This window comes from Liolophura sinensis, chromosome 5, assembly GCF_032854445.1.
Source record: "Liolophura sinensis isolate JHLJ2023 chromosome 5, CUHK_Ljap_v2, whole genome shotgun sequence".
Lineage (NCBI taxonomy): Eukaryota > Metazoa > Mollusca > Polyplacophora > Chitonida > Chitonidae > Liolophura > Liolophura sinensis.
Genome location: NC_088299.1, coordinates 12621884 through 12645065, shown reverse-complemented (window position 1 = coordinate 12645065; position 23182 = coordinate 12621884). Strand labels below are relative to the sequence as shown.

The 23182-nt window shown below is 41.0% G+C and overlaps 1 protein-coding gene across 1 annotated transcript in view; it reads left to right on the top strand.

Annotated features, from left to right (window-relative positions):
• The first annotated feature begins 21407 nt into the window (after positions 1-21407).
• Positions 21408-23182, top strand: part of LOC135465892 (uncharacterized) — a 58817-nt gene continuing 57042 nt past the window's right edge. Inside the window, exon 1 of the mRNA XM_064743262.1 lies at positions 21408-22776. Coding sequence (XP_064599332.1) covers positions 21432-22776 — 1345 coding nt within the window. The 5' untranslated portion in view covers positions 21408-21431. The remainder of the gene's footprint in view (positions 22777-23182) is intronic.

The window sequence follows — 23182 nt, the reverse complement described above, 5'->3', positions numbered from 1 at the left end:
TAGGAAAAAAGGGCTTTTTTCTATGTTCAAGGCTTTCAGACCACCCAAGATTTTATCACAGCAGAAATGTATACTCAAAAATTAATCTGTTAATTTTAACAAAACATCTGTTGTCTTAATATTAGAATGTGTTCTGTTATTGCAACAGAGTACTCTATTAAATATTACACACATGTTCAACATAAAGATTCCATTAGACTAAAAGAATATTACGTTGAATATGATACAGTTTTATGTTATAATAATAGAATACATTCTAGCATCACTGAGACAAAAGGCTTTCTGTTAAAATTAACAGATTCATTTTTTGAGCGTACCTCTGTAAGGTTTTATACGGTGGAACCTTTAAGCAATACTCTCTGTAATCACAGAAATATTTCCAGTGTTGCAACTTACACGTGTTACAACTTGTCCCGGCCAGCCAACCCCAACCCACCGCCTTACGATGTAATTGAAGCTAGTACTTATTCCCTATTACAAATTTTCCAGTTTCTTTCCGGCACAATAAGCAAGAAAGCCCTGCGTATAAAACGTGGTACAAGGGAGACAACTCAAGGCGAGTTATCTCACACTGCTACGTGCTGCGTCCGCTGTATACATGTATTTAGAAACGTCTATGGAACAGGTACACACTTCATTTTTGGCAACTGTAGAAAGGTTCGGCGTATATTCATCTTCAGTGGAGAATATAAAGTAAAGAATGTATGGAGATTCGTTGACAACCGTATTCCACTATACGTGTGTATCAAGCTTCAACACGTATGAATTTATAATTCAAATACATAAGATACACATCTGTACAGACAAGTACGCGTAGTTTATGTCCCGATATTTAAAACATCGATTTGTTCTTTTCTCTGAACTGACCCTACTACGACGAATGGCTGGTAAGCGAGACGCGGAACTAAGGGGGGGGGGGAGGGGGGGAGGGCATATCTTAGACCTTAAATTCGACAGTCTTGGTTGTCGTCTAGGATAGAGTTCAGAACAAGGGGTCTGGATTTCAGGTCAAGTGTCTTCTGCATTAATTGTCAAGATAAATACCATTGCTAAAAGGCTCACATGCATGTAAAACCAAGAGCGAAGCGAGACCTCAAACTTTATTCTTCAACCAGCTTGTAACAAACAAAATTAATCAACTGATCATCAGTTTTTTAGTGGATACTAGATTGTCTCCATGTTATGTAACTGTGCGTACTTGTCTCCATGTCATGTATCAGTGGGTACTTGTCTCCATGTCATGTACCAGTGGATACTTGTCTCCATGTCATGTACCAGTGAGAACTTGTCTCCATGTCATGTACCAGTGGGTACTTGTCTCCATGTCATATACCAGAGGGTACTTGTCTCCATGTCATGTATCAGTGGATACTTGTCTCCATGTCATGTACCAGTGGGTACTTGTCTCCATGCCATGTACCAGTGGGTACTTGTCTCCATGTCATGTATCAGAGGGTACTTGTCTCCATGTCATGTATCAGTGGATACTTGTCTCCATGTCATGTACCAGTGGGTACTTATCTCCATGCCATGTACCAGTGGGTACTTGTCTCCATGTCATGTATCAGTGGGTAATTGTCTCCATGTCATGTACTAGTGCGTACTTGTCTCCATGTCATGTACCAGTTGGTACTTGTCTCCATGTCATGTACCAGTGGGTACTTCTCTTCATGTCATGTACCAGTCAGTACTTGTCTCCATGTCATGTACCAGTCAGTACTTGTCTTCATGTTATGTACCAGAGGGTACTTGTCTCCATGTCATGTACCAGTGAGTACTTGTCTCCATGTCATGTATCAATGGGTACTTGTCTCCATGTCATGTATCAGTGGGCACTTGTCTTCAGGTCATGTACCAGTGGGTACTTGTCTCCATGTCATGTACCAGTGGGTACTTGTCTCCATGTCATGTACCAGTGGGTACTTGTTTCCATGTCATGTACCAGTGAGTACTTGTCTCCATGTCATGTACCAGTGAGTACTTGTCTCCATGTCATGTACTAGTGGGTCCAGTGGCATATGGCCTCAGTCCACTACTAATTTTCGATTGAGGTCTACTTACATAATGTTTGACCTCACAGCATTGTCCCTAAATCTACCAGAAAATATATCTACATAGCAAAGGAGTACAGAAAAATAAAGTCAGAATTTAAATCGATAATTATTACCCTGAGCAAGATCATTCCAGTCTAAAACACTTTTAAATTGTCCCCTTAACGGTATAGTGTCACCGTGGATAAATGCTATCAGCCGGTTTTACGTACTGTTATATATTTAGTCAATAGAGTGTATATAATTACATATGACTAAGGCTTCGTGATTTTTACTTCTGAACGAGATAATATTTTTAGATATACTGGTTTGGAAATATGGCATGTTTAATGTGCATGTAAATATTTCCATTTCAAAGCAAAAGAGTTCAACTAAACTTAAAGCCGTATGCTAAACCTTGGCCAAGAGCCGTTGGGCCTTGGTGAATTATTCGACCTGCTTCACTGACACTTTTCATAACACAGGGCTCTTCTTAACCTTGCATAAGCCTCTGTCTCTGTACTGAGCGCTTAATGGAACGGGGAGAGGAGGAGACAAAAACAGTAGATCTACTACCGCCTAACGTAATAGCTGTGGAAGGTCATCAACCCAGGCCTCAGGCGCTCATCACTTTCATGTTTCGTTTTAGCCAGGCCAAATTCAATTAGAGTTCCACATTTTGTCCTCAGTTCACCGGCAGCTGTTTTAAGGGCACTGACACTAGTAACCGGGAGACTAGGAGACTGGGAGACTGAACTGTAAACCCACCACTGCTCTGTCCTGTCTGATAACCACCTCTGTCATTACACAAGTATCCAAAGCTTTTTGGAGAATCGATTTCCAACCTCTGTTTCGTAAAGCAAAAATCGATCTGGTCAGTTTTGTTCATTTTCTGAAGCGTCCGGCAAAGCCCTTTGGTTAATTACGACATTTTGATATCGTAAGACGACTGGGAAACACAAAGGGTCTTGGATGGCTAGGACCTCTCATGTGTGAATATTGGCCATTCTCCATTAGACCTATGCGTGTATAAGACGGAGCATTTCTCACGACAAACTGATTGCCCTGATGGCTTAGTTTGCTTAGCGTCCCTTTCGAGGACCTGGGTCAGGTCACACCTAAGGTTTTAAAGGAGGAAACTTTAGCTTCCTCGCTTGGCGTTTATCATTAAGGGATAATGGCTCGGGTGTGGCGGCTTTCTTGTCTTCGGTATGTTGTCTCATTGAAGCAGAACTAGATAAAGGAGCGGTGAAAATCCGACCTGCAACAAGGAGGCACATTACACGTACATGCACTCTAAGGACTCCTTTGTCGACTGAATATGACTGAAAAATTGTTACGTACGACGCTAAACCCAAAGTCCTCAATCACGGCAAAATGTGCGGACACTATAAAATTCGAGATAGAGAAAGTTCATAGAATATGTGTTTCTCTCACTTTGGTTTAAAATCGCTCTCAACATGTCCACTATACTTATGTCATATGACGAGAGTATCTCCTTGCAACAGACTTGATCCAGTGCCCACATATTTATACTGCTGCCTCACTGTAAGGCCATAGCGAAGACACCAGACACGACGCCCCGCCCTGTCATATAATGCCGACACCGAACGGACCAGTACATAGCGTATTCCTCTCAGACTTATCTGGCTCGTGTCGGGGCTCAATCCTGAATCATCCGCATCATCAGTCTTTTTTCTTTTCATTTATTTTCTTATTGTTATTATTTCTTTCGTGGGAGGTGGTGGTTGTGGGGGGAGGTGGGGGGGGGGGGACATTTATTTTGACTTACCGGACTGCTGTCTGAATTCTAGTGACCCACTATCACTTACATAGGGCGTTTTGCCTAGATCTGGTATATTTTTGTGCATTTGTGTAGTTGTGTTAACTTATTTATTTATTTAATTGGTGTTTTACGCCTTTGTCAAGAGTACTTTACTTTTATGGCTGAGGGCAGCATTATGCTAGGAGAAAATCTGATAGAACCCCGCGGGAAAACCACGACCATCCGCGGGTTGCAGTATTTCTTATACGACTGCGACCAGCATTATGGTGGGAGGAGACAAAGTAGAACCTTTAGGAACCCACGATCATCAGCAGCTTGCTGACAGGCCTTCCATCGTACGGCTGGAGAGGAAGTCACAATGTGATAATATTTATTTATTGATTTGATTGGTGTTTTACATCGTGCTCAAGGATATTTCGCTTATATTTTCGAGACCAGCATTATAGAGTTAGGAAACTAGCCATGGAGAAACCCAAGGCCATCCGAAGGTTGCTGACAAACCTTCCCATGTACGACAATTGGGCTAGATAATCACATATGATGGAGTGATGATTTATCGAGGCTTTGCACTGGGTACAGTTAGTAGACCAAATGCGGTACATTTTCGCAGCAGAAGTCATGATAAACCAGTGACAAGTGCCCAGGACTGAGCTTTGTATTATCATGACCGTCCTTGAAGCGTCCTTGTAATTCATACACAGATGACGGACTAAAAGCAATAAATCCAAATAACAGAAGACAGAGAAGAAACGAGAGATAACATCGGCATTATGTCACCGCGATAATTATTTCCTGTTCGTCTGGCAAACAACCTGTTGCTCATATCTACGGAGTTCGGGGAAATGCGTAAGGTTTGTTGTCAAGAATGCGTAAGGTTTGTTGTTGAGGATTTTAACAGGGCTGTAGACAATGATTTCCCCAGACAGAAAGAAGGACCTTAACCGATCATGGCGATTCGCCAATAAATGGAAGCCATCATAAGAGTTGAGAAACCACCGACAGCGAACCGATCCGGTTGCAGCTTCAATCCATATATGTTTAGTTGGAAAGAAATTGTGAGGCGAACTCAACAAAACCAATTTATTCCTGATTGAAAGTGCATAATTACTGAGTATGAAAAGATTAATGCATGAATAGCCATTTCTTAAGCATGAAAATCCTACAGTGCTTTTCGGGTAGCCAATGATTTTCATTTCATTGCTTACAAGGGGCAAACAAAGCTATGGATGTGTTTATATACTCGCTTTTAAAATTTCATTTGCTTCTCGTGCGTGTTTTATCGCTCAAAACCAGAAGTGATGAAGAAATATAGTCTTTAGGAACGAACAACAATTATCAACTCTCGTGCACAGTACTAGTCTGATTTATTATACAACTGGGGCAGTAAAGTGCGTCTCTGTTTGCCTTTTAGATGTAGAGGAAATGTCAAGTTAAGAGTTCAGCGGCACAAAACACAACTCTTCATTAGACGGCACCTCAAGGTGATACGACTGGAGATTTTAAGGTTTGACCCAGCAGGACATCCTCCACCAGATTAATACGATTTTACGCAACAGATGTACACGAAAACGACTTTCGTTTTTACGGAATATTAATTGGTAAATGTGATTTATCTTTTTGCCCTCCTTTATCTTAACGCTTGGCTCTAAATTTCGTCCCTGTGAAAGATTCAAAGCAAAGTGGATGAAATGGAAAATGTCAATCGTTCTCCAAGATAACAAACTATCACATGTACCACGTTTTAGTAAGAGCTGTTGCTGCGTGGAGAAGCCAGTGTTCAAAACCGAAGCGTATTCTTCGTTGAGAAATATAATATATATACATCAATGTAATGTTGCAAAGTTTCACAGCTAGTCCACCAGTTATGAATATAGGAGTGTTAAAATATCACTGTCATCAGAGCTAAAACACTAAACAAATGGCTTGTTCAACTCTCAGACATCGATAGCCCTCACACAATGCCAAACACAGAAGTACGAACGTCATTTACCACAAGAAAGTATATAAAGTACAAAATTAGGACAGAATCATGCAAAAAGAAACAGTCAACAGTTGTAAATTATGTTGTGAAGACGCGAGAAGTGGTCTAGGTGAATGAGTGAAATCAGTCGTGTATCATGCCTGTACGTAAGTTGTCAAGGTTCAACAACGACACCAGGTCGTAGCAGATTTCCGAAAGGACGACATCATTACTACGCACAGAAAGCTTAAGCAGATACATTAACACTCGGTGTCCAGAAAGATACCTGGGTCTAAATGCACTCTAACACAAAGCAGACAGGCTTTTACTTTAAAAAGATTTATGTCAAACACTGACCCGGTTAGCATCAAGTCGGTCTCGTCAACTCACTGTATTATATACAAAAGGACGTCATCTATGAACTTACTCACGAACTCAAAAGCTCCGACAAGATCGACAAAAAATCTCCATCTAACTTCCTGCCAAAGGTGCTTTCATTACTTTTCTAGACGCACCAGTCGTCACTCAAGGGAAGTGTGCAACTTCAGGGAGTGTGTACCTCTAAGGTCGGGTATTCAAAAGCACAGGCAGGATATTTGAGATTTTTATGACATGTAGATAACGATTAAGCGCAAACTGAATGAAAGAGGCAAGTCACTGTGTGTTCTCGTTACGCCCCAATAGCGCATAAAAATGGGTAAATCACATTCATGCTTTAAAAGGCCAGAAGCATGTCCTACGTCACAATTAGTCCAAAAATAGCAACCATCAACAGACACTCCAAGAATTAACGACAACGTAACCACTCCTTTTCTAGGTTCAATATATAAATGTGTTTTGTGTGGGAAAAGTTCGAGGCAACGCAAACGGATACACAACCACGTCATTCGTTATACAACGGATTTTTTGTCTGTAGTGCAAACCATGTCATCTCATTTAACATAATTGTCCCGTAGTGCGTTTCGTTTTATTGAATGTCTCTTATTTATTGCTATCGCACGAAGAAGCTCTCCGCTTGTTCATTCATTTTTAATCTACTTTTTAGGTATATTTTTCAGCCCTGCCTATTTTATAACTTAGAATCAGAATGGATGAAGAAGTATAGTCATCAAAGAAGGGATAACAACAGGTGCACTTCTGCCCTTCTGCCCTTCTGCGATGCGCGTCCTTGCTTTCTCGAAAGATATAGATAACAACCGCCCCCCGCGAGATATCAGAGATAATGTTAAGCTTAAGACGGGTTCAGTGGCAAACAACACCACTCTTCATTAAACGACATCTCAAGGTGATACGATTTCTAAACGACGACTGGTGTCTCAAGACTTGTTAAGGAGTACTTGCTTTAAGATCTTACTCAATGGGAAATTCGGCTGTAGATTAATGTCTTCGTAGAGCAGTTGCGCGGAGAATTGGATTTGAGGTTTGGCATGGTTTTTGTCCCTGATTTTCCTGCTTTTACAGCGGTATGTTGGTGACGCTAGTGTCCATATCCGTCCATATCTTTTAAAGATACACTTATAAGCATAGTGCAATAAATTGGATAAAAGTGAAAACAATCCTCATTTTACAAGACACTATGGCTGAACTAGGCTTGAAAGTTTTCATGTTTGACTGCTGTTATGCAAATGACTATTTCGACACCTAGATTCTTAGATAAAGTACAGCTCATCCCGGATATAGACGAACGTAAACATGTAGGAACACATGCACATTGGGGACAAATATTTGCACTGCGTGGCAGCAGACAACCAAGTATATATAAATGCGCAAAACTTCAGTCGATCACAGCTGTGTCATGGCTTGCTATTAATCTGCATCATCTATGTATATAAAACACAAAAACAAATAGAGCAGTAAACAAAAGGCACATCTGTTCGCCATAGCCAGAATATGATATCTTGTCTGGAGGACAGAGGTTTCAAATTTAAACGTTTGACGACTCGAGTTTAGCCGAAAATATCTTCAAGGATTTGTAATAATATTGACTTCTATACAGTGACGCTGCGGTAAGTGTCTTTATTTAGCTTATCTCCATAAATGCATGTGGATGTATTTAAGCGAGTGAGTGAGTGTTTGATATCGTATTTAACAATCTTTCAGTCATATGACGACGAAGGAGTCCTTAGAGTGCATGAACGTGTAATGTGCCTCTTTGTTGCATGCCGGATTTCAATCGCCCCTTTATCTATTGCTGCTTATCTGAGGCAACTTACCGAAAGCATGTAAGCCATTATACTAATACAAGTCAGCCAGTCGTTGCACTATCCTTTTAACTATGAACGCCAAGTGGGGAAGCTACAACTCCCTCCTTTACAGTGATCTTAGTGATTTTAGTGTTACACTCTATCGTTCTGTTACCACGCTTTCCGCTCTTATGCTTTCATAATAAAATTCCGTTTGTGATCTTTATTTTGGTGACATACCCCGGGTTATATATCGATACACAGCATACGACCATCCCATAACCCACAAACACGCCTCTGGATAAATGCATACATGTACATGCTCTAGAAATGTAAATCTCTTCATGAAAAATCAATGGATAAACTGCGCAGACTCATTATCCATACATATTATTGTATTATCCACTTTGCTTTCCCACGGGAAAGGTGCGTTCCGGAAACCACCGACAATTGCAGAACGGTAAATCGTTGTGTCCGGAAAATTCATTGATCATGATATTTAGCATGACAGACATTGCACCCTCCTGGAGCATTGAGGTCATTTCCGCCACACCATGGACAAATGAGAGCGATGGGTTTGACAGTTGATCGACCAATGTCAGGATAAGTGGATGTAACGATCGAAGTGTACATGCAGTACTTGTATCACAGGGTTTCGCATGGCCGACGATGTTGATACCTGTTTGTATATCAATGACAGAGTCAACTATTTCGATGGTGGGCCATATTAAACGTTTTTAACATTTTCTTTTTTATTTAATCGGCGTATGGTCTCCTGACTTTTCTCACTTATGTGATAAGGGAGATTATCAGGGCACGTCATCACAACGAACACAAATGCCTGAGGAACGGTCTGAATAATGACGTGGACTAGATTTGAACTTTCAACCTCACTGGTCAAGAAAACTAGACAAATGGTTACCATCCCCTTCGACCAGTGGGGCAAGAACCCCCATCTCCCATTTCCCTCCTTCATATATAGCACAAACTCCGACAAATATCATATCGTTTTCTGTCTTAAAATGACAGTAATAAGGGAAGGGAGAGGACACAATGAATGAACGAACGATTAGTATTTAAGGCCATATCGTTTGGCAAGTTCCCGCCAGATACTGGCATCACGTTGGCGGAAGACAAACGGTCTTCATCTTGAGTAATTATATACCAGTCCAATAAATTGCAATTAACATCACTGCATTTTTTTACATAATTCGGATTTGGTCACGGTGCTAGAGTGCATGTAAATTGCTACTAGTTAGAAAAAACCCTGACTGATGTAAATGAACAAGAGGCCATTTTCCTCGGTTACGTTTGACCATATGCCAGCTATCACACTGTCATCGCTGCTGTGGTCTTACTATTTATGCTGTATGTCTTCAATTGTATTCATGGAATGTTAAATTGCCTAACACCCTGGCTTTGTCCGAGTGTTTGAAAGATAAACACCTCAAATCATGGCGAGTTAGGAACTGACAAGATTTATGCCGTTTTTCCTCCAGCCAGCGATGGCGCTTTTGCATGTACCATACGCTTTTAATGTTCTGTAATCGCCATCACGCTGCATGGTTAGCGTCGGCAGAAAACGTTAGCTCGCTAACTAACGCTAATATTGTCTAACAAGTAAGGGAGTGCTGGTTTTGAAGTAGTGTTAATCCTTTAGGTCAACACGACTCTGCGACTGACATTTTTAAATCTATTTAATACAAAAAGCTTGTTTCCTTTTTGATCTCCTTTTTATTCATTTGTATCATTAGCAGGACTTCATTCACCGGTCTTTGCATTCATTGTCGTTAATTGTACCTTCCTTTGAATTCATTTACTCTCCTTTGGATTCATTTGTATTATTAGCAGGACCGCAATCTAAACTTTGCAATGTATTACCACAAATGAGTCACGTTAACTACATCAAACGGCCTTAAAATACGACAAAATTACGGAGCTCGTTATCATCACATTATTTAGTATGTATAAGTATATTTGGTAGGAACATAAATAGCGTAATAAATCCTGTGAAACTACAAATTACACGCAGCCTAATCTATTCCGATATAGTATGCGTCATATCTGTCGAAACATGGTAACCTGTAATCACATCATGTGACATTTTGAGTATGTATTTGGCGATTCACATCACGTTCATGCTCTATACCCAATATTTGATTTGTTCATACTTTAAACTCTCAAGCTTGAGGCCGAAGGAAACCACACCTAGCACTAAGGAAACCAGTGCAACGCCTCTAGAATACATCCCGAACCAACGTGTCTTGTGACACAACGCGGATAAGAATGGTTCAATGATTATGACTGCGTCACTGACAGGGTTTTTAAAAATTGGGACGTTACTCTGTAATGACTAAATAGAGTGAGTGAGTGAGTGAGTGAGTGAGTGAGAGCTTGGGGTTTAACGTCGTACTTAACAATTTTTCAGTCATATGACGACGAATGCATGTAATGTACCTCCTTGTTGTAGGACGGATTTGCACCGCTCTTTTATCTAGTGCTGATTCAGTGAGACGCCTTACCGAAGGCAAGTAAGGCGCCCCGCCCGAACGGGTTGACTGATACGGGTCAACCAGTAGTTGCACTATCCCCTTCATGCTGACCGCCAAGCGAAGAAGCTGCGACTTCCTCTTTTAAAGTCTTAGGTGCGACCCAGGATTGACCGTGAATCTACCGCTCCCGAAGCGGACGCTCTAGACTAAATAGAATGGTCTCTTTAATCAAACGCTTTGAAGGGGCTCAAACGTAGGTTACGATGAGACATACTGTATGCGGTGGGTGAATGCATCAGGCTCAATTAATAACAGCGTGTTGAAGGTTTGCGTAGATAAATGATTATTTGCTTTCCTTGGATATCAACAGGTCGCCATCGATATATTCAATCACTGAAGATTTAGGGAAATTTTCATTTTCTTATTTTACAGTCTGCTAGTCTTCAACAAAGCCGAACGTTTTCAAATGTTACAGAATTTAACAATGAACATCATGTCAAGAGCTTTGTTAAATATGCGAGTCCCTTTGCATAAGGAAATTATAAGGAATAGCTTTGGCATAGTTCAATAACCTAGAAGTATGTTCTCGGCGTGTAACAGATTATAAACAGCACAGTATGTGTACTATAGCATTTTCGCCATTTCTGTCTGAATCATTCGTCCGTTAAAGAATTTAACGATTGCAAAATTGCAAAAATTACATTAAAAACATGTTTTTTATGCCATTGAAACTTAATTCCAAGAACACTAGAAAATCATCATTTATTCACTGCACTATAGCATTTATAGAGGATATACAATGAGTGACCCATTATATCTGTTTTATTAAACGAGTGGTGGAATTTTGATTTGTTCCGAGCCTTTGAGGAAAAACAAATGAAAATTACATGACGAGCTTAATAAATTTGATGTAATGGGTCATGGATTGCATATACTATTTATCCCATAATTTACTTTGAACGGATTTATGTGGATGATAGAGATGACAACGCCTGTTTGTTTTGAAGTGTGTAAATGAGATGCGTTCCGATATCGATATACCGGTATGTGAAGCGGTTGGAACCGAGCCACACATTTCACTAAATATAGTTCTAGAAAACATTGAGGAAATCCGTCATTTCTCTGAGCACAATTTGTCAGTGTGCTATAAGATGACGAGCATTCATTACTACTTATTTTTACTTATTTTTTTTACTTATTGATTTCTGAAATCACAGGCCTGCTGAACGAAATATTCAAATTTGGGCTTTTATCGCGAACAATTCACCTCAAAACTCATTTGCTGGTCTTAGTACCACCATGGAACCTGGAGAATGCAACAAAACAGTGTCCAAGATATTTCCAGTAGCTCTGGATGACAATGCTCGTAGGACATCGCGAAGTCATGGCTGGGCCCCTTTAGCCCGGAAGGACGAATTGTAGAATATCGAAAAACAGTCGATTACTAACGTACCCGGCCCACCCAGCCACTCCATTACAATGCTTAGGGTTATAGGGCACCTGGCTGTTAAGAGTGCATGTCATGTAGATGGCGTCAATAAAAACTGACCGGAGAAGGGGACTTTATTTATTTATTTATTTGATTGGTGTTTTACGCCGTACTCAAGAATATTTCACTTATGCGACGACGGCCAGCATTATGGAGGGAGGAAACCCGGGCAGAGCAAAATCAATTAGTGCCTTTACTATGAAACCCACGAACATCCGCAGGTTGCTGACTGATCTTCCCACTTAAGGCCGGAGAGGAAGCCAACATGAGTTGGGTTTGAACTTACAGCGACCGCATTGGTATTTTACTAAATATGGATGAATATTTACCTATGGTATGATCGACATCTCAGGATTTTAGGACCCTAAGCATTGTAAAACAGTGTCTGGATGGGCGACGTACGATAGTAATTGACTGTTTTCCGAAATTTTACAATTCATCCTACCTGACTAAAGCGGACCCAGCCATGACTACGCGAAGCCCTACAAGCATTGTCATTCAGGGCTAATTTCAAATATCTTGTTTGTGGTTCGGTTTTGAACTTCCCGTGCGATGGCAGACGTGTTGTTGAATCGAAAGGTCACGGTGGAACTAATCATCGTGTTCGATTTGCCAAATAGAATGGAATGGATCTAAGAATAATCTTGAGGTACGTCAGCTGCACACGAGACAATTCTTTGGTGCTCCACAAAGTGATAAAAATCCGCAGCAAAGGAAATCGTTTCAAACTACATTTGGTTTTCTCGACAGTTCGAAAATTCCGACTTGTCGTAGCCAATAATCAGCAAAGCCAGACATTGTTTACTTTCCAATATGGATTAAAGAGGATGATTACCATTCAGCTGACCTATAGTTAGCATAGCAAAAGTGAGCTTCCTTCAATGTGTCATACAAAACTGGTGTCTCCGCATATCATCTCGCTAAGCTATTGCGCCCTCATTAGCTAATTTATTAATTTAATCGCTGTTTAACTCTGTACTAAAGAGTAATTCGCTTTTACGATAGTGGTAACTTGTATGCACGGTAGAGGAAAAAGGGGTGAATGAAGGAAACCATAGGCCTTTGGCAAATGACAGCTGAACTTTCCCTCGAGTTAAACACATATATACACACATGCAAAACAGCTCTATTTGCATGTGATATCGGTGAAGGGCAAGTGATCTCCGTTACACGGTCATGTAAGACAGCATCAACTGCAAAAAGAGCGCTGTCGACAGCATTTTGTCACCAGTGTGCGCTCTACGTATTGGCAGAACCTAGAGGAATCTTTCTCCGAGAATAGCGCTGAACCAACACTTTGTGTGCGCTAGAGTTTGCTAAACAAGCTTCAATAACATTTCCATATTTAACACCATAACAACAAAACATTGATGGCGACTTATGGATGATTTAAGGAGGATTTTTCTTGGATTCTGATTGATCTTCAACGCGGTACTCGAAAATGTTCCGCATAAAATGACAATCAGTGCTTTGGGTGGAGAAAACCGGGATAACCATCAACCTTTAGGAAGTTACTAACAAACTTTCCCACTTTGTGACGTACAGATATGCCGATCATATTGTTGCAAAAACGAGTGATCTTAAACGAAGGCAAGACTGCTAAAAACGACCACACGTACATGTACGTCGTATACTATATATATTGTGTCTGAAGTCCCACAAGCTATGGAAACGAGGTGCATTAGAAAAAATAACGGCCTTCCTATATACCCATCTCAAACGGTTTTCTGATGTTGGAGAAAAATCTATTTGATTCTGTCTCGCCATTGTTGTATGGACTTACTTAGCAGCCAACGGACTTCGATCTTCCTTTATACCTTTACAATGCACGTGTATTCCTTAAACGCCCCTGCTTACATATCGATCGAACACATTTGCCTGTTTTAAATGCTGATCGATATTTTACATCTGAAGTGAACCTGGGCGATATACATGTACACGCAAACCTTCAGCAGCTGTGTAAACGAAACCAACGTCTATGCAGGTCAAACAAGGATATTATTTGTAATACTGTGATCTAAGCAGAACGCCTGAATGATCGCTGGATAGCGTGGGTGTGTGCAGTGTATGATTTTTTTGTGAGTTGGAGCTGCACGTATATTTACAACATCAACAAGCATTTTCTTTGTAGCCTAGATGATCAATGCTATGAGTACAAAGTCTAGAGCATGTAGCACATTATCAAATTTTACCTTTTACCGTTACGCGATCTATTAAAACAAGCAGATGAAAAAGCTTCATTTTAAATGTTGTATAAGAATACACTTTAAATACACGGGATCGGTTAACCAGTCATTTGATTAAACCTGCCATGTTGAAACTTGCCTTTTTGTTCATGATTAGATTGTGTAACAGAGTCAAAATCAAAACGTTGCGTAAGGATCACATTTTAATTAATGGCATTTTTTGTGAATCAGGATGAGTGGTTGAATGTAGTTGAGTTCATGGACGCATTGCTATCTGCCGTTTCGGAAACGAACCAATTGCACATATGCATTAACATATAACTGTCTTCTATTTACACTTCTTATTTGGTGACCATGGTAACGCTGCGACAATGTTGCAATGATGCCAAGGTGTCGTTAAGCAAAGAAGCATGCGCTTATGTAATTTTTTGGGACGCGTCGAAATCAAGGAATATAGTTATTCCCCAAATATTTTTCATCGAATGGGATAAATACAATAAATATAGATTCAGAACTGATTGGATTGTTTTTAAGTTTCCAGTTTTTGCAGTGGTACTTATGTCTCAGTCAAGAAACATAAGCGCCTTAAAAACAGTCACAAGCCTCAGTATTAAGCTGGGCAATATTAAATATCCTAACTTAACACACTGGTCACTGTTAAAACACAGAAGACGTGACAAAGGCCATATTTAAACAATGTCATGTTAAGCACTGGAATGATATTCAGATGTTGTCGGTGGACACTTTTCTGCAAGAACATAAAAGATGACTGTTCATAATTTCTGGCTTATTGCCGATTTTATATGCTGCTTTGTCCAGATGTCTTAAGATTAAGATATGAATAACCACAAAAGTCACTGACATAGGACGTACATTGTTCAATAAATATGCCCTAGTGCTAAAAAAATTGGTAAGACGTTAGATGTCGTTGTTCTAGAGAATGACAATCTTGTATCGTCATACTTAATTATGGAGTGCAATTTGAAATGCATATGCTTTCAAGTTTCTAACTAGACATACATCATTTTGTCTTGTTAGAGATAAATATGGAAACCAAAGAGCGAAATATCAAATAAATACTAGTGCAAATGTCCACATATAAGTATGTACACCGAAACCTGACCTGGGAGGTGCAGACATACACATTTTGTCCTCCTCACTTTGTAGATGGGCGGTTTACGTGCTACTCAGTCACTATATGCAGTTAGGTAACAACCTGCTAAGCTGGCCTGTATACAGCGATATATTGACATTTTTATACAAATCTCAACTGCATGGAAGTTGACAGTGATAGATGGCCGGATTGAGGAAGTTAAAACCTGCTGACGGTATTGTGAGTAGCACGTACTTGTGCAAGCTACGGGTCTCACAGACCAACACGGCGTCATGCAACATCTCTGGTGGGTTTGTACTGAAGGTTAAAACTCTTATCGAAAAATCCGAAGCGAAAATCTTGACTGAGCGTTTTGTCTGACCTCCTAGCTGGCACGCATAGACTCGTACTTAACGGTTCTATACGGAACCACACACCAGTCCGTGGTACGAGGGCTAGCATTGCGAACGTGAGCCAAACAAAAGCTGGTGAAAGCCACGTTACGCGTTTTGTTTATACTGGCCATTGATTTGGATTAGGTGGGGTTATTTTTCGAGCGACATGTTAGGTATTTAATAAACTCAGTATTGATGTGGTTTTCTAGAATATCGCTGGTGAATACTAGGAGTCTACTGTATGTGACGGATTCGGAATATGTAGAATCAGACGCATGACAGCGTCATAGACATGAAACAATTTCGGCACTCACTCCAGTGTCGCTTTCCTTTTACACATTTAGCATAAATGTGTACATAAAAACTGCAAACCGAAATGTGAATGAGGAAATAAATCTCCAGAAACTGGTCCACAGTTTTCACCAAAACAAGTTGCAGAATGATAAGAAGGAGGCAGACAATGACACCTTCATGTAATGGCAACATTGTGTTGTATTTGCGTCGCTTTCAATCTACGTCATACGTGTTCAAGTTAGGAACTAATTTATCTCCACCCGCCACTACATTCAGGCTCTTTTTCTATGGTTCAGAGGTTTAGTACAACACCCACTTATGGGCAGAGTTTTCGCCTCATTGACCCTCTGTTTGATAGGTTTCTAAATAGGCATTTTGCCTGGGCCAGGATATACATAATCCTTGGGAATATAGCCATAAATAATAAGTGGTGGCAACAATCGTTTAGCCGAATAATGTATAATTTTATTAATTTTTCCCTTTATTTATTTAATGATTTATATTTGCGATTTTTTCACAGATACGATTGCGCTAACATTTATGAGCATATGAGATTAATTATCTCAAATGTAACGTGCAGATATGCACACCAAATTGCTGACGTGACATTATCTCAAATGTAAAGTGCAGATATGCATACCATATTGCTGACGGGACATTATCTCAAATGTAACGTGCAGATATGCACACCATAGGGCTGCCCTTCATCGAACGTGCATCGTCGACCGCTTAATATCACCAAGGTCCCACAAGTAGTGAGAGGCGGATTAATCCGCTAAGTCCCTGTCCTACAAAGAACCTGTAGCTCGTGTGCCCTGATTTTAGTAATGAAGTTAATGACTGTGTTAAGATAAGGCCTTGTGATAATTTATATTAATTGAATGTCCTCCTTCTGGTTGAACGTAAACATTTGAAAGCCTGTACGACGTTTAAGCATGACAACATTTCAGTACACAATCATTACGGAGGGATTTCTGCTATCGATGGATACATGCTGACAATATGATTTACGAGGATTGCTCAGTTTTTCCTGTTTTTGTCAGGATGGTCAGTTTACCACTTGATATAGGCGTTGCGCCTACAAGCTGCATGCTGAAAATCAATTATTGAAATCTAGAATCCAGTGGAACAGATGTTTCAGATTCCGATGTGTCATAGCAGTCTGACATGCTGTCCTGTGTTTTTTGTGCAGCTGAAAGCGATTACACCACAATTTGTGGCACTGAAAATGTAGAGATCTCAGCACTAAAGCGTCACAATAAACTCTGCTGAAATTTACATATATTTCCACATCAGGAAAAGACTGCGTAAAAATTAAGTGATCATCCTGAGACAGAACATTTATTCTATACTGGTGATTTTAGCAAAAAAACCATATATTCACTAATCAAACAAAACTTTCTCTATCTGCCAAGAATACTGAAAATGATTGTCTTTCATAAAATATCAGTATCTGTACTATTTATAGTGGTAAAATGATTCTAAAACGACACCTCATTGAAACAAAAGTCACAAAATTTTGAGACGTGACATCTGCCCAGGCAAGGCTGATATTTGTGTAAGGCATAATTATATTTGAGCTATCCTGCTCCACAGTTAATAATATTGATTGGTTTTGCGCTGATCGAATTTTTTGCCAAAAATCTCCGGCAAAGTCTCTATGTAGATGTGCCCCTACGTGATGGAAAAGCGAATCTGACGTTAAATATATACTAACGAGCCTGAGAAAAGTTGATATAATGTCATTACCGACATACATTATTAGTATGGTCCATAATCTGTGAAAGGTACATGTACAGTTATATTTTATTAATGTTTATTTCAACCTTAATGTCGTCTTTTTCTTTAATCAGTCATCACAATGTAAATGTTATTTCACAGTTGGTACTAATTTTATTTCTCTTTAATTTACACGATAATGCAAAACATCAAATCAGGGGTGGTCTGCGGGAATAAGTCTGGTATTCATCACCACAACATGTCGCCTCGTAACCCAGACGCCAAAGTTCAAACCAGGGGGAGTCATTCAATATTAAAATTCAAACTTTTCCAGGGACATCCGTGGACGAGGTCATTAGCACGCCAGCGCAGGGCAATGACCCAGGAGCCTCTCACCAATGCGGTTCACTGTGAGTTCAAGTCCAGCTCATGCTAGTTTCCTCTCCCGCCGTACCTGGGAAGGTCTGCCTGTAACCTGCGGATGATCGTGGGTTTAGCCCGGTTTCCTCCCACCATAATGCTGGCCGCCGTCGTATAAGTGAAATATTCTTGAGTAAGGTGTAAAACACCAATCAAATAAATGAATAAATCAAGCTCTTCCATCGTCATATTTTACAATTTGCCACTTTGCAAAGCATTGACCCGTGAACCTGGATTCAGTCTGGTGACGTCTTTATTGCGCTCATGTGAGACAGCATCAATGTTTATATGTCGACTTTGGAACCGGCTTGCTACAGTTGGACACAATCTATACATGAAAGACATAATATTGAATTTCACAGTTAAACAGTGAACCAAAGAAAAAGGGTAACAGAGAGATATGATATGTATAAAGAACTCACTTTGGCAGGATTATTTCCCATGCCGATGTATATATCAATGGAATAACTGTATTAGGCACACAAGTGCTCAGAATTCACCACCAAGCTGTGGTGCCGAAACCGTTATTAGAGCATATCTCCCGAGATATCTCCAGCATATGTCTGCATCCCCAGGCAGTTACAGGTCAAGTGCACATGTAACACGTATACCAGTCACAATGGCTGTCCTTTTTATCGAGATTAAACCCTTAATGACTTCCCATGTTGGGTTAGAGTGAAATATAGAGCGTTAGTAACAAGCCTTCCTCATTGATGCTAAAGAATATTGCGCTGCTAATTGTCATGCAGATCACAGAGAATGGAATGGACAGAGAAAGCGTTGTTCAGCCCCACAAACCACCGAAAACTCCAACAGGTCATAGGTCCCTGGTCCTGAGGCCACAATATCGGATCTAGTTCTCGTTTATCTCTTTTTGTCCGTATCTTTATGTAAAGATATATTTTAGTTTGCTGGACATCACAAGGTTTAGATCGTCCATACGAGATCCCAGAATGTGTCGGTTGTCATGGAATCGAGTGTCCACTCCATTCTACAAGATTTTTCAAAAATGACGTCACAGGCGAATCAGAGTACAAGTACCAAGCCAAGTACGGGGCTACACAGATAGGCTTCATTTTCCAACCTTCCTCCACCCCAGCCCCCCCCCCCCCCTCCCCCACCCCATTGTTCTTCTAATAATTGTACAATATTTGTTTTGATAGCGTTCTCAATCTTAGCCACTGACCGAGGTCAATAACTGTCTGGTTTCTGAGAGTTGATAAAACATTACTTTGACAGCCATTTTAGAAACAGAAATAGACTATAGTATATTTCTCAATTGTGCAGCTTTAATTAGCTCACTATGCATATATCAGCATAACAGATCAACACCGTGAGATAATGACAAAAGTAATGAGAAGACAATGAAGATAATTTTATGATTTCGAAAACTTTTTGCAAATTGACCTCCACTTTAGGGCGGATTCAAATTCCTATTAGGCCTACATAATGGTTAAATTCAGATTAAACTGAATGTAAACAAGCACGCCAACAAGACAAATCAGACATAAAACAGATGAATCAAGATTGTATAGCACATGGAATTTTAATTATAGACATGACATATGACGTGGGACCATACAAGCAAATTTAGTTTTGCCACTGAGACAAAGGTCTCGACGACATCGAACACAAGCGTGATGGGTACAAAAGTTAGATCTGCGAATACAATCCATGATGAGTGAGTGCACTACCCTCTACATGGTGGTTGTGATAGCTGTTGGTACTCAGTACACAGTGGAGTCGCGTGGATAGAGTAATTGTACTGATAATTTCCACACCCTAGAAAGCTGCATCAAATTACTCATCTGACATTTAACAATTGGCCGGCTTTGAAGGCTTTGTTTGAACGACCGTGCCCTTCGAATCAGCCATAATGATTTCTAATTGTAATGGCGGTGTGCTTGCTTCAATTTATGCACTGTCAACAAGGTATTTGCATGATGTGGCTTGGGTGTAGAAGTGTTGATTGGGAGATGTAGGAGGTCTTATGGTCTAATATGTTTACCTAAATCTTCAATAGCGCTAACCTCTCTTGATGTGTTCTAACTAGAAGCGGTATCTGGTTTACACCGAAGTCACTGATATGCACACGCAGTACCCTGCACAACGCTGCTGTTCGACTAACAGTTTCGTCGTTCTCATGCATTCGCTTGCGGTGACATCGCGTGTTTGCATCTGCATTCTTCGTTGCCATGTCGGCAATCACATATTTTTTTCCTTTCATTTTCCCCAGGGGGTAGTCTCCAATCTGTGCTCACAGATAATCAGGCCACATCTCACAGTGCGTTATATTGACATGCATATACACAAGGAGTATGCCAGTTGCAACGCTGCTACAGCAGCTCAGAAAATACAGCGGTGATAGCTGTTCTTGTTTAGATTTCATTCTGTTAAACCACAATTTTTTGAAACATATGCATGTTCAAACTAAGGTATATACGATTTTATCTTTATAGAGATCAGCCTGGTGCAATATACTCGGGCGGTATTAAAATGCAGCTTAACATCCCCGCTGACAGGACCATTTAATGACCCTTGACAATAACAGAACAGGAGTTCAGAGCAAGGACAACGTACGGCACCGTGTCAACGACATATGTACCACCCATATTGTACAGGCCTTCCACTATACAGGCGAATAGGCTCGACTGCATAGCCTGATTTTACTGGTCAGGTAAATAGTATATGTATGCTTTCTGTGTAAGCCGGCTAAGTGCTCGGAGCCATTGGCGTCTTTGCAGTCGCAGTGTGCAAGATGAGGTTTTGAAGGTGTGAAGAGATCGCTCTCGAGCCGATCGTTATTAGGCGATCAAACATCGAGGATATGTTGTTTAGCAGGCTATAGCTTCCGGAAAAATGAGTCTTTATCTCAAGTATCTCTCTAGATTTGAGATGCTTTACAAGGATTTCGACGGAGCTGCCTCGATGCAATCCACTTTTGACGCGCCGCATGTATATTTATACACAGACCTTTCCCACAGCTTATGTTGCCAGGTGGAGGGTCGGTTAGCATCGTTTTATAGTTAATTCCATTACGTTAATTAAAACCACTGGCGGTCGTTTTGCTTGTTGACAGCTTGAGCAAGGCCTCAAACAAATCAACCATTATTGGTTCACTTCAAGGATTTCGTAGAGTATAAATGGGTTTTTTTCTGTGTTAAAGGGTGGGATTGTGTGTAAGGTGTCTATTGTAAGCGGGTTTAGATTAATGCTTTTTTTTAGTTTCATTTTTTCTTTAACAAAAAAATTTCACCCAGGTTTTAAGTATTTATGATGTATGTCGATCTTCACAACTTAGGTGCATCGATCTGTTCACGGGGTTGACTTCGCATGTTAGCGGCGGGACGAAAGATGAAAGGAGAAAGCCTAGGTGATCGTGGGATGCAGTGTAAAGCCGAAGATTCCGGCGATGGCATCTCCGCCGGCCACGTGAGTAGAGGAGGCAGTAGCAGTGTGAAACGCGGGGGACGAATTGAGGCGACGGCAGCCAGCAGCGCTGGACTGAAACATCTGCTGTGGCCTGGGCCCGGATTATTGATGAAAGGTCAAAGTTTGCAAGCGATTCATGCCCAAAGTTCAACAGAGACGAGCGGGTTAGGTGATACGATCACCTCGGGCGTCTCCTCGCAGGAAAGTCTACATAGTTGCCGGGGTGGGGCAGGAAAGGATGCTAACAGCTCAGTTCGAGGTGATCAACTCGACACGTTCAACTGCTCGCAATCCCCACAACGGGACGGAAGCGAGTACAAAAATTATACCACTTTCGCTCCGCCACCTGTCGTGTATATACAAGTGTCTGACAGGACTTGGAGGCCAATTTCCACCCACCCGGACAGTAACGTGCACCCCAGGGGCTTCAGTAAGCGCGTTCGACGTAGACCATCCTTCGAGACTGCGGTCGAAATGGCAGGTATTAACAGCAACAGCGAGTCGGGGCGACCAGCTGCCGCCCGCGCCAGTAACGAAGATCGCTACACACAAGATCGAACCAATTTCGATGAACTGTTCATTGCGAGTAGTAACACTGACAATAACAGGGTACATGATTACACGAGAGCGCCGAATTACCGAACCGGCTCTACCGCTAAACCCATGACGTCTGTCCCGGGTTATGGCCTCTCCTCGTCAGGCGGGCACGGCTATACCACGAACTCACCGTCGGTCGGTCTTCAACCCGACCAAGAAGACTCATGGAGCCGAAGGAACTCAGTTAGGAGCATTTCTTCCCTGGGCGGGGGCTCGTTCCGTTCAAGAAGTGGCTCAACGCGAGGATCCCGGAAATTCCTGGGCAGGACGACGGAATCGCGATGGCTTCGCTGGTCGAAGGATCGGAGACTTTCATACCGAAGGAAACTCGACATGATGGAGAAAGACAACCAGGAAGAAGACAGAATTCCAACGCCCGTCAAAAAAGCCCGTAAAGAGTGCCTTAAGTTCGTACACCCGGATCTTGAACACAAGTACTTGTCGGAAGAAGACCTGAAAGACCACCACCGACAACAACAGGTACAGCAGCAGTATTACTATGGGATGCTTGATGCCAAGAATGGCGACGGTTTGCATCTGACCATCATAGAATGGCATCTGCTGGCGGACTACTGGGACCACAAAGTGTTTAACAGAGCCAGATATGTGGCAGTCTTCCTCAGCTTCCTCGGATTACTACTTACAATAATTGCCTTGACACACTACAACTGGATGACCTACCTGGCCACAACCGACAAAGGTAAGAGTTAATCAAATATCCCAGGTACATGTATGATAGAGGCCCCACCAGATGATGTCAACTTAGTATGTAAAATGCTCACAAACTTATATCCATATACCATTTGGGCTATTTAAGGTCTGCTTTGGGCCTTTGGGCTACAGTCTACGTGCGACCTAAACTCACAAGTACTGTAAACAATCAACAATATGTAAGGGAAACCACGTTTAACTTAAAAGAGGAGAGGCACAATATTAGAAACTAGCAGGTTGCCCATTGAGCACTGTTAGTGTTGTGTATTGGCCATTTTTATGGTTGTGTATTGAACATTATTATAGTTTTGTACTAAACATTGATGCAGTTTTGTGCTGAACCTTAAGACGGTTGTGTATTGAATATCAGGACGGTATACAGCTAATGTAGTGGT